General features: G+C 47.7%; 1 protein-coding gene across 3 annotated transcripts in view; it reads right to left on the reverse strand.

Moving 5' to 3' along the window:
- The window catches only part of DTD1 (D-aminoacyl-tRNA deacylase 1), a 153,346-nt gene that overhangs the window by 132,703 nt on the left and 7,498 nt on the right, over positions 1 to 13,145 (reverse strand). For all 3 annotated transcript variants that reach the window (XM_062202256.1, XM_062202255.1, XM_062202257.1), the window contains exon 3: positions 12,849 to 13,084. In XM_062202256.1, coding sequence (XP_062058240.1) covers positions 12,849 to 13,084 — 236 coding nt within the window. The remainder of the gene's footprint in view (positions 1 to 12,848; positions 13,085 to 13,145) is intronic.

Below are 13,145 nucleotides of genomic sequence, written 5' to 3' on the forward strand. Positions count from 1 at the left end.
GTAAATCCAACTACCCTGACAGCACCCGGTTCTGAGAAGTCTGAGCAACATGGAGAGGCTTCGGAGGATGAGAGGATGTGGGGAGGAATGGAGGGAGGGCTGCAGGAGGGGTAAACAGGTACACCAACATCATTTTAGAAGGAAAGAAGAAGGGGTCGGCGCCGTGGCTCACTTGGTTAATCCTCCAACTGCAGTGCCAGCATCCCATATGGGCGTCAGGTTCTAGTCTCAGTTGCTCCTCTTCCAGTTCATCTCTCTGCTGTGGCCCAGGAAGGCAGTGGAGGATGGCCCAAGTGCTTGGGCCCCTGCACCCGCATGGGAGACCAGGAGGAAGCACCTGGCTCCTGGCTTCGGATCGGTGCAGCGCCAGCTGTAGCAGCCATTTGGGCATTTGGGGAGTAAACCAATGGAAGGAAGACCTTTCTCTCTGTCTCTCTGTCAAATAAAAAAAAAAAAAAAAAAAAAAAAAAAAAAGAAGGAGGGAAAAGGTACACCCGTCTATGGAGCTTGCTGGGCATAGCAAGAACCTCTGAATGGATCACACACAACACTCCCGATACCACAGTTTGCATCTTTTCTCATTCTTCTGGTCTCAGCTTAAACATCTCTCCCAATTATCTTTGCTGCTAACAGACAGAAGCCAGCCAAGGCACAGCAAATGCCCAAGATGTCCAATTGCCAAGGACATTTTTCAGCACCGCGGTCTCTCTTCCACCCCTTCCAAATCTGCCTCTGAACCCCTTGGGTACTCACAGGCCAGTCATACACCTGTTACAGCTGGGCATTCCTGCATCTTTCCTAGGCATTCAACTGTCAGCAGTACCATTCCTTCTCCTGGGTTGACAGTCATTGCTCCCGCCCTGATGTTCATCCTAACCCCTAGCTCATCTCCCACACAAAAAGAAAAGCATTTTTTGCACACTGCACTGAGAACACCCTCTGGTCCTGGCTGCACTGAGGACTTCCCTGCCACAGAGCTGCTTCTCAAGGCCATAAAGTCATCCTGGTCTGCACAGCCCTGAAGAGCTCCAAGGGTGTGGGTTCTCTCAGTGCTCAATCAGAGGAGCCCTCGGCAAATCTGAACTCTGCTCTGAGACAGAAGGCGAAGAGGCCCAGGAAGTTTGGAGAAATGAAACAAGGGGGAATGTTCCCAATCTGAGTAGCACACCCCAGTGTATGCTCAGGTGAAACCATATTAACAAACAACAAATCAAGAAGATTCGACATGGGGTGGATGTGTGGTGCAGAAGGTTAAGCCGCTGCCTGGGATGCCCACACCCCATATCAGAGTGCTAGTTCCAGTCCTGGCATCGCTGCTTCTGATTTAGCTTCCTTCCAATGCATCCTAGGAGGCAGTGGATGATGGCTCAAGTACTTGGGCCCCTGCGACCCACGCTGGAGATCCAGAAGGGATTCTGGGCTCCTAGCTCAGGCCTAGCCAGCCCTGGCTGTTGCAGGCATTCGGAGAGTGAACCAGTGGATGGAAGACCTCTGTGTGTATGTCATCCTGCCTTTCAAGTGTATGAAAACAAATAAAACAAACTCTAAGAAAAGAAGGTCCAACAAATGACCTAAACACACACCAGAAGAGGAGAGCCTGAGCACATCCCCCACCACCACCACCTTCGCTCTTGAGCCTGCTATCCATCCTCACGCTCCCTCAAAGCATGTATCACACCAGTCGCCTCGGAGGGTTCTGACAACACTTGTTTCTAAAGTGAGAATTCACTCACGCACGAGCGGTCAACAAGAGGGTGAGAGTGCCTCAGAGGCTGCGTCGGGGCAGGAGCGGGTTGTCTTAGGCAAGGAGGGCCAGAGTGGTGGGAATAAAATGACCCACTTGGGCAGAAAAGCAAATGGCCTCAGTTTCAGCAGAAGCCCCTCTGACTCTCTTACAAAGTGAGAACCACGTGCCGACTGGCACCGAGCCCAGCCGTGGGGCCCAGTGCTCCTCCGTCTGCCCCATTTCTCCCAGGGCTCTGAGAGCTTTGCTGGTGGTCTTGCAGGAGGTGAGGTTTCTAGGAACAGGCAGCGCGCTGCAGGTGAATGGAGCCACGTGCTCAGGATCTCCACTGCATACACTGTGATGAGCTCCTTTAGGGCAGGGGCAGCAGCTGCGGCTCAGCACTGTACACCTGCAGTCTCATCCCAGGCTTGGTGGGTAAACAGTGCCTTACAGAGAGAGAAATCACCAAAGCAGGACTTTAAGGGAAGCCCATAAAACGTCCCATGGCAGAAACAAAACTAAAACTGTGCATTAAATCCTGCTCCAAGATAAAGGACCATCTGGCTACAAGGTGTACTGCTCCCCTCTCATTAAACCCACCGGATGTCCAAAACCCCAGCTAACTTCCTGGAGCATAGTCAAGAAGGCGGGGAAGGTCCATGAGGCCCGATGAATACAGAGGGAAAACAAAGAAAGCTAACAAGGCAAGAGGGTGTGAATGTCACAGTGCAGCAAACACCACCACGAAGCTTGGGCTGTAGCAAGGGCTACTGTCTCGATTTCGGACACTGCCACTTACATGCTGGGTGACCTACAGATAGCCAGCCACACCTCAATGTACTCGGCTGTAGAATGGGGTAATCCTAGTGACCACCTGACAGAGCTGTTAAGAGTACCGGTACAGCGATTACCGCTCGGGACATCCACAATCCATAGCCAAGTGCCTGAGTTCAAGATCCACCTCTGCTCCAGACTCCAGCTTCCAGCTAATGCACACCCTGGAAGGCAGCAGAGGATGGCTCAAGTACTTGGGTACCTGCCACCCACATGGGAGACCCAAACTGAATTCCTGGCTCCTGGAAGCAGCCTGGCCCAGCCCCAGATGTTACAGGTATTTGGGGAATGAATGAGCAGGTGGGAGCCCTCCATCTCTGTTTCTGTGTTTCTTTCTACTTTTCAAATAAAATGAAAACAAATAAATAAATTTTTATAATATTTTATTTTTATTTGAAAGGCAGAATTACAGAGAAAGAGAGAGATAAAGAGATCTTCTCCAGTGATTCACTCCCTAAATGGCCACAACACCCAAGGCTGGGCCAGGCAGGAGCCAGGAGCCAGGAGCTTCATCCAGGTCTTCCTCGTGGGTAGCAGGGGCCCAAGTACTTGGGTCATCTTCTACTGTTTTACCAGGCTCATCAGCAAGGAACTGGATCAGAAGTGGGGCAGCCAGGATTTGAATGAGCACCCATATGATGCTGGCTTTGCAGGTGACAGCTTAACCCATCACGCCACAACACTGCCCCAGTAAATAAAATTTTAACTAAAAGAGGATTCAACACGATAAAGAATGGAGAGTGACGACTATGCACAGGGCCTGGAACATACAAAGCCTGGACAGGTACACCCTGACAGGCCACACAATACCAACAGCCACGATCTTACCCTCCAGGGTTCCTATTCCATGTGGAACCAAGAAACAGCTTGAGGTCATATCACCAAGCAGACCACAAAGACAGTAGGCTCTGCTGTCCAGCCTGTCAGCTGCTGCTGGGTCCGTGCAGGAAGAGCTATGTTTGGTTAGGAAATGCCTGTAATCATATGGGCACTAGGTGGGGGAGGGAAGGTACACAGAGAAGAACTCAAAGGGACAACAATCTTATCGCTACACAGGCTTTAACAACAAGCAAGAAAACAAACTAAAGGGAAATGTAAAATAAAGCTTCAGTTCTGAAAGGAGAAGTGGAAGGAAATGTTCAATCTTAGGGCACACATCAGTGGGTTAAGCCACCACTTGGGATGCCCACATCCCACATTGGAGGTCGGCTCAAGTCCCAGCTGCTCCGCTTCCCATCCAGCATCCTGCTAATGCTTCCTGGGAGGCAGAAGACGGCCCGAGTGTTCTGGCCCCTGCCACCTATATGGGTGACCCAGATGGAATCGCAGTTCCTGGCTTCAGCCTGGCTGTTGCAGGCATTTGAGGAGTGAACCACCACATGGAAGACCTCTTTCTCTCTCTATCACTCTCTCTTTCTGTTGCTCTCCCTTTCAAGCAGATGGAAATAAAATAAACACTTTTTTAAAAAGAAGAAATGTTAAATCTAATTAAACTACTTTAAATTTTAAAATTGCTGAAGTGGCTCAGAAAATCCTCAACAAAGAAAGCATATTGGAACAGGTGCTTGGCACAGCAGTTAAGACGCTGCCTGGGACACACCAACATTCCACATCAGAGTGCCTGGGTTCACGCCCTAGCTCCACTCTCGATTCCAGCTTCCTGTTACCACACAGCCTGGATGCAGAAGGTGATGGCTCAAGGTTGGGTCCCTGCCACCTACAGGACAGACACAGACGGAGTTCCTGGCTCCTGGCTTCTGCCTGGCCCAGCCCTAGTGAGCATCTGGGAAGTGAATCAGCAAATACAAGATGTCTCTCTCCCTCTCTCTCTCTACCAAATAAATAAAATAATAAATAAATCAAAAATTTTTAAAAGAAAAAAAAAGCATTCTGATCACTGTGCATTCCAATTTCCATTCAGCTCACAGAGATTTTCCATACTGGAGCTGGAAGCCAAATTCTCAAAGTTAGCCTGAAGCCAGCAACTGTATAAAATATACTCTGCGCATTTTATTCCACTAAAGGCTGTAAAAGAAATATAAGGCCAAAAGAGCAAGTGATGTACTCATTCTTAACATAAATTTTGTCACTCTTCAAATCCAAAAGCTTTGGAAAGAAATTTTTTATTATCCCATAGATTTTTCATGGAAATGATCAGATATACCATACCCCATGAGTTTCCATTCTGATCCAATACAAAATTATATGGTTTACAGTATGCTGCTCAGACACTTCATATAATTACCAGAATAAAATATACATCATTTTTCAAAAAGTAGAAGGTGTTTTTAGGAACACGAAGCACCTAATAACACATAAAACCCTCGTGTCTAAAGACTTGGGCGAAAGCCGCTCTGCTTCCTCTCGAGCCCTCCTGACAGCCGTCAGTGCCGCCCCAGGTTACAGCGCCTTGTACCACCTAACGGTGCTCGTCCTGTCAAGGCGCTTCAGTGCACCCTCCAGTACATCCACAGGCAATCGGAAACAGGATCATTCCAAACACCCCTGCAGGCAGGGAGGACCACATTGGCTGCATCTAATCCTTGGCACAGCACAGAGGACTTAACTGAACCGAAATTCGCGCAGCAAAGCTGTGCCGGGGATCCCAGAGGCCATGGGGAAGGATAAAGCACTGGAGGTACCCACGACTGGACTTGTGAATGGAGCTCACAGTTGGGGTATCTCCAGGAGAAGCAAACATAGTCTGCTCTCTCCGGACCCACACGAGGAGCCGGAGTGCCCTGCCCAAGGGCAAATGGATACTTTTCACCAGGAGAGAAGAATTATAATAAAAAGAAATGCCAAGAGGTAGGAACCTTGCTCAGCAGAACACTAGCAGACCTGAGGAACTGACAAGCCTCCACGTGGGGCTCTGCTACAGAACTTAAAAAAATCTCATAACCGTTGATGTTTAGTGTTGAAAATAGGCCCAACTCCGGCGCTGTGGCACAGTGGGTTAATGCCCTGGCCTAAAGCGCCGGCATCCCATATGGGCGCCGCTTCAAGATCTGGCTGCTCCACTTCCTGTCCAGCTCTCTGCTATGGCCTGGGAAAGCAGTGGAGGACGGCCCAAATCCTTGGGCCCCTGCACCCACGTGGGAGACCCGGAAGAAGCTCCTGGCTCCTGGCTTCAGATCAGCGCAGCTCCGGCCATTGCAGCCATTTGAGGAATGAACTAGCAGATGGAAGACCTTTCTGCCTCTTCCTCTGTCTATAATTCTACCTCTCAAATAAATAAATATTTATTTAAAAAAAAAAGAAACTTAATCAATAATTAAAAGCCTTCCAAGAGAAAGCACCAGGTTTATATGGATTCATTGGTGAAGTTCACCAAACATTTAAAGAATGTTTATTCTCTACAATCTATTTCATAACAGCACCAATGGGAATTCTTCCTAACTCACTTTACGAGGGCAAAACCATCCTAATACCAAAACTAGATAGACAATACAAGAAAACTACAGCCCAATACCTCTCATGAACATTAAAAAAAAATTAGCAAATCAAATTCAATAATACATAAAATAATTATACATAATGTCCAAGTAGATTTATCCCAAGTACACCAGACTGGTTCAACATTTATACATCAATTAATCAACATGCTAATGAAGAAAAATCCTATTATCAAATCAGTAAATCCAGAAAAAAAAAATCTAACGCCATTCACGACAAAAATTCTCAGTAAAATAGGAAGAGAGAGGAATTTCCTCAATGTGATACAGAATATCTACAAAAACCCTACCATTAACACCATATTTTTTTAAAAAAAATTTATTTATATATTTGAAAGGCATTTACAAAGAGGCACAGACAGAGAGACAGAAAGAGAGAGAGAGAAAGAGGTCTTCCATCCGCTGGTTTGTTCCCCAAATGACCACAATTGCTGGAGCCGATCAGAAGTGAGGAGCCAGGAGCTTCTTCCAGGTCTCCCTCGTGGGTGCAGGGATCCAAGGACTTGGGCCATCTTCTACTGCTTTCCCAGCAGAGAGCTAGATTGGAATTGGAGCAGCCAGGACTCGAACCGGCACACATTTGTGATGCCAGTGCTACAGGCAGCAGTTTTCCCTGCTATGCCACAGCGCCAGCCCTTTAACCATATTTAACAGAGAAACTAGAAGCTTTCCCATTAAGATTAGGAACAAAACAAAATGTCCTCTCTCACTACCCACTCTCAATACTGTACTAAAGTCATACCTAATACAATTAAAAAAAAAAAAAAAAAAGAGGGGCAGACACCATGGCTCACTTGGTTAATCTTCCACCTGTAGTGCCGGCATCCCATATGGGCACCGGGTTCTAGTCCCGGTTGCTCCTCTCCCAGTCCAGCTCTCTGCTATGGTCCAGGAAGGCAGTGGAGGATGGCACAAGTGCTTGGGCCCCTGCACCTGTGTGGAAGACCAGGAGGAAGCACCTGGCTCCTGGCTTCAGATTGGCATAGTTCTGGCTGTAGCAGCCATTTGGGGGTATGAACCAACAGAAGGAAGATCTTTCTCTTTGTCTCTCTCTCTCACTGTCTAACTCTACCTGTCAAGTAAATTAATTAAACATATATATATATATATATATATAATTAAAAAAAGAAAAAGTATATTGATTAAAAAGGGAAAAAAAAGTCTTTGTGACATGATTATCTATGAAGAAAATCCAAATGGAATCAACCAAAACACTCCTGGAATCAATAATCAATTATATCCAAGTTGCAGAACATAAAGTTATTATACAAAAATCAGAGCGGGCATTTGGTGCAGTAGTTAAGATGCTGCTTGGGAAACCTGCATCCTATATCTGAGTGCCTGGGTTTCAGCTCCAGTTCTGTTCCCAATTCAAACTTCCTGCTAATACAAACCCTGGAAGACAAGCAGATGCTGGCTCAAGTTCTTGGGTCCCTGTCCACACATGAGCAACCTGATTCAGCTCCCAGCTCCCAGCTCTAGCCTGGCCCAGCCTTGGCTACTGCAGGCATTTGAGCTGTGAACTGGCAGATGAGAACTCTCTCTCCCCCTTTCTCTCTCTCTGCTTTTCAAACAAATAAAAAATTGCTTAAAAATTAATCACTGGCCGGCGCCGTGGCTCAACAGGCTAATCCTCCACCTTGCGGCGCCGGCACACCAGGTTCTAGTCCCAGTCGGGGCACCGGATTCTGTCCCAGTTGCCCCTCTTCCAGGCCAGCTCTCTGCTATGGCCCAGGAGTGCAGTAGAGGACGGCCCAAGTGCTTGGGCCCTGCACCCGCATGGGAGACCAGGAGAAGCACCTGGCTCCTGCCTTCGGATCAGTGTGGTGCGCCAGCTGCAGCGCGCCGGCCGTGGTGGCCATTGGAGGGTGAACCAACGGCAAAAGGAAGACCTTCCTCTCTGTCTGTCTCTCTCACTGTCCACTCTGCCTGTCAAAAAAAAATAATAATAATAATCACTTTCCTATATACCAGCAAGGCACAACTCAAATTTGAAATTAAAAACACAATACCAGGGCTGGCACTGTGATGTAGTGGGTAAAGCCGCTGCCTGCAGTGCTGCCATCCCGTATGGACACTGGTTCAAGTCCCAGCTGCTCCACTTCCGAACCAGCTCTCTGCTAAGGCCTGGTAAAGCAGTAGAAGATGGCTCAAGTTCCTGGGCCCCTGCACCTGCATGGGAGACCCAGAAGAAACTCCTAGCTTCTGACTTCGGATCAGCGCAGCTCCAGCCGGTGCAGCCAACTGGGGAGTGAACCAGCAGATGGAAGCCATCTTTCTCTCTCTCTGCCTCTCCATCTCTCTCTGTGTAACTCTGACTTTCAAATAAATAAGTAAATCCATTAAAAAAATCCCCAATACCATTTACATTAATGCTCCCCCAAAATGAAAAACTTAAGTTTAACAAAGTATTACAAGAGATATTTGAGGAAAATACAAGATTTAGAAATAAGAAAACTAAATAAATGGTGAAATGTTCCACATTAGTGGACAGGAATATTCAATAGTCAAGATATCAGTTCTGAAGGCCGGCGCCGTGGCGCAGTAGGTTAATCCTCCACCTGCGGCGCCGGTATCCCATACGGGTACCAGTTCTAGTCCCGGCTGCTCCTCTTCCAATCCAGCTCTCTGCTGTGGCCTGGGACAGCAGTGGAAGATGGCCCAAATCCTTGGGGCCCTGCACCTACGTGGGAATATTGGGAAGAAGCTCCTGGCTCCTGGCTCCTACCTTCAGATCGGCACAGCTCCAGCCATTGCAGCCATTTGGAGAGTGAACCAACGGAGAGAAGACCTTTCTCTCTGTCTCTCCCTTTCACTGTCTGTAACTCTACCTCTCAAATAAATAAAATATTTTTAAAAAATAAAAAAGATATTAGTTCTTCAGGGCTGGTGCTGTGGTACAGCAGGTTAAGCCTCCACCTGCAGCACCAGCATCTCATATAGGCGACAGTTTGAGTCCCGACTGCTCCATTTCTGATCCAGCTCCCTGCTATGAGCCCGGGAAAGCAGTGGAAGATGACCCAAGTACTCGGTCACCTGCACCTGTGTGGGAGACCCGGAAGAAATTCCTGGCTTCAGATTGGCCCAGCTCCAGCCATTGTAGCCATCTGGGAAGTGAACCAGCAGGTTGAAGAACTCTTTCTCTCTTTCTTTTTCTCTTTCTCTCTCTCTCTTCTTCTTCTCTCTCTCTCTTTGTAATACTGCCTTTCAAATAAATAAATAAAATCTAGGGAAAAAGATATCAGTTCTTCTTAACTTGGTCTACACAATAAGTGCAACCCCAATAACAATCCCAGCAAGTTATTTTGGGGATATCAATAAACTGATTGTACAGTTATATGGAGAGTCAAAAGACCACCAGCATAGTCATCATAGTATTGAAAGAGAAGAACAAAGTTGGAGGACTTACTTTACATGACCTCAATACTTACTATAAAGCTATGCTAATTAAAAGAGCATGGTATTGGCAAAACAATAGACAAATAAATTAACAGAACAGAAAAACAAGAGACCAGAAATAGACTCAAGGAAATAAGTCGACTGATCTTGGACAAAAAAAAAAGGTAAAAAATGGAGAAAAGGGGTTTTTCAACAATGGTACACTATGATTGGAAGGAAGACCTTTCTCTCTCTCTCTCTCTCTCTCTCTCTCTCTCTCTCTTTTGCAAATAAATAAATAAAAGATCTCTAAAAAATCCTTTAAAAAGATGTAAATTATAACTTTTACACTGATTACATTTTGGACATATTGAGTGAAATAAAATATATTTTAATTAATTATTTATTCCAGAAGCAGAGAGAAAGCGTTCCCATCACTGGCTTACTCCTCAAATGACTGCAGTGGCCCCTTGGCCAGGGCCAGGGCCAATGCCAAGAGCCCAGAACTCATCTCAGTTCTCCCATGTGAGTGGCAGCAACAAGATTACTTGAGTCATCACCACTGCCTCCCACAGACTGCATTCACAGGAAGCTGGAATCAGGAGCTAGAGCCAGCTGTCGAAGCCAGGTACTCTGACATGGGACACGGGTGTTTTAACATGTAGTGGAGAGGGGCCGGCGCCGTGGCGCACTTGGTTAATCCTCCTCTGCTATGGCCTGGGAAAGCAGAAAAGATGGCCCAAGTGCTTGGGCCCCTGCACCCACATGGGAGACCGGGAGGAGACTCCTGGCTCCTGGATTTGGATCGGTACAGCTCTGGCCGTTGCGGCCACTTGGGGAGTGAACCAACAGAAGGAAGACCTTTCTCTCTGTCTCTCTCTCTCTCACACTGTCTGTAACTCTGCCTGTCAAATAAATAAATAAAATCTTAAAAAAAAAAAAAAATGGTAGTGGAGAAACTGCCAGGTCTGTTCTCAATCCACTCTGCCCAGCATCCACTGCTGCCACGGCAGTGCAGGCAGATGATCTCCCCTAGGGACGTGTGCAGCTTCCCGAGGCAAGGCCAGAGCCACATGGTGCACTACACCAGGACAGAAATAAGCCCTTCAAGTTTCTGCAAGATGGGGCTGGCGCTGTGGTGTGGCGTATAAAGCACCACCTGCAGTGCCGGCATCCCATATGGCGCCGGTTTGACTCCCAGCTGCTCCACTTCCGATCTATCTCTCTGCTATGGCCTGGGAAAATAGAAGATGATCTGAGTCCTTAGGCGCCTGCACCTACGTGGGAGACCCCAAAGATGCTCCTGACTCCTGGCTTCAGATCAGTGCAGCTCTGGCCGTTGCAGCCACTTCGGGAGTGAACCAGCAGATGGAAGACCTTCCTCTCTGTCTCTGTCTCTCTCTCTCTCTCTCTCTCTCTCTCCCTCTCACTGTCTATAACTCTGCCTGTCAAATAAATAAATAAATCTTAAAAAAAAAAAAAGTTTCTGTGAGGTGAACAGGAGACTATCTGAGGTTGGGAGAAAGGTGGTACCTGGATGATGTGAGTCAGGGAGCCAGATGGACAGTCTCTCCAGACCACAACTACAACACCATTAAGGAATCGGCACTATCCTATCATACATCTCTATCATCTTTGACATGGAGCTTGCAAGTGAAATAAGAGGGAAGGGCCTCCTCCCCTAGCTCCCTGTTCTTGGATCTGTCCCAGTGGGGTCTGGTGCCTCCAGATGCATGCATTTGAACCCATGTGGAGCCTCTCCTGATGCTCCCCCTCACTCCTTAAAAGAGCATCTGCCCAACCAAGTATGTGTTACCACCAGCTTTGCTTCTACCACTTCTGCTTCTCCTGCACCTGTGTTCACCTCAACACTATGCCATAAACCTCAAATGACTCACTTCACTTCATTTTTTGGAGGTGAAGACAGTCAGTTTCAGTCTTTTGGATCCAGGTTTCCAATTAAGTATATGGTCAACTTTTAACAGCACCAAGGATGGGTTAACTTTAGAAGGAGTTAGCCAGGAACTGGTGTTGGGGGTAGGGTTTACAAGACTCTTTCTTGTACTTTACTTTGGATGAAGCTTTTATCTACTACATATTAAACAGTTTTGCCATGGTACTGTGGAGTCATAGCAGATTTGAGACACTGCTCAGGGCTGGGTTATTCTCCAAAGTGAGAGACAATCTTGTGTTAAACTAACAGCTCAGCCCTAAACCTGAAGTCGGCAGGGGGAGAGCCTTGGCCTCCAGGAGCCCTAGCCCCCCTCCCCTGAAACCTTCCACCTTTAGAAAGCAGTTTCCCGCCACAGGTGTCTGTCCATGGGCCAGCAGGGGTCTCCGAAGCCTTCCCTGCCATCTGGCTCAGTATTTTTTCGACCCTGTAGTTTTGCTAATGGATTTCTCAGGACTTTTGTTGTCTCATAGCATCCAAACTCCAACACTTCCTGCATTTTCAGAATTATACTGGACAACTTCAATGGAAGGTGCTGTCTGTAGATGGAACACCCGGTGAAGGCCCTGCTAGCGTGAGAGATCCTTAGAGTTTGCTTGACAGAAGGATGCTGCTCACCACAGCATCAACATCACCTGGTTTGGGAAGCTGGGCGCTCTCTGCTGATCTCAAACACCCTGGCTCCTCCCCCTGCCGTTCCTACCCCTTTGACATCCTGTGCAGTCATTGGTGAGACCAGCACTATGGTGCAGTAGGCTAAGTCTCCATCTGAGGCTGCAGCACTAACATCCCATATGGGCACTGGTTCGAGTCCAAGCTGTTCCTCTTCCAATCCAGCTCTCTGCTGTGGCCTGGCAAAGCAATGGAAGATGGCCCAAGTGCTTGGGCCCCTGCACCCACATGGGAGACCCAGAAGAAGCTCCTAGCTCTGGGCTTTGGATTGGCCCAGCTCCAGCAGCTGCAGCCAACTGGGGAGTGAACCAGTGGATGGAAGACCTCTCTCTCTGTGACTCTGCCTTTCAAATAAATTTTAAAAATCTTAAAAAAAAAAAAAAAAAAAAAACATTGGTACCCACCCTCCAGTGGTTATTTGTTATATATTTGTTATACATGGTTATTTGTTCTTGCTATAACAGTGCTACATGTTAAATTTTCTCGATGAAAAATCAATTTCATCTGTTTCATTTTACTTTATTACGGCTGCTAGAAATTAAAGGACACCTTTGGCTCGGATTCAAGGCTCACAGCAAAATTTCTATTCAGTGTGGCTGATGACGCAATCAAAGGGCCATCACTGTATCAGACAGAGCACGGGGCCCTGAAACGTTCTCACAGCGTGAACAGATGAACACAGAGGGTGAATGGTGTCAGGAACAAGCAGGGAACCTGTGTTAAGTGCGACAGCAGAGGCGGCAGCCACGCGGTGCTGAGTAGGTAGCAAGCATCAGCAACGACCTGCTTGTCCAGATGCTGCGAGTCCAGGCTCCTCGGCCCACCTGCCTACCTTTGATGAGCTCCGGCCGGTACGCCTTCCGCAACTGCTCCAGGAAGCTGTTGTAGAAGCCCTCCGCCTGCTCCGAGGGCATGGCCAGGTGGAAGTCAGGCTTGCTGCCCTTGAGGACACACTGCAGGGTAAACTGGCTGACGCATAGCACCTCGTACTGCTTGTCCATCACGCTCTTCGACCAGTGCTTCCCACTCTCGTCCTCAAACACACGCAGGTTTAAAATCTTTCGGACCCTACAGGGGAAAAGAGCAGTAAAAGGCACTTGAAGGATGGGAGCCCCCAACACAACACCGG

This window comes from Lepus europaeus, chromosome 10, assembly GCF_033115175.1.
Source record: "Lepus europaeus isolate LE1 chromosome 10, mLepTim1.pri, whole genome shotgun sequence".
Classification (NCBI taxonomy): Eukaryota; Metazoa; Chordata; class Mammalia; order Lagomorpha; family Leporidae; genus Lepus; species Lepus europaeus.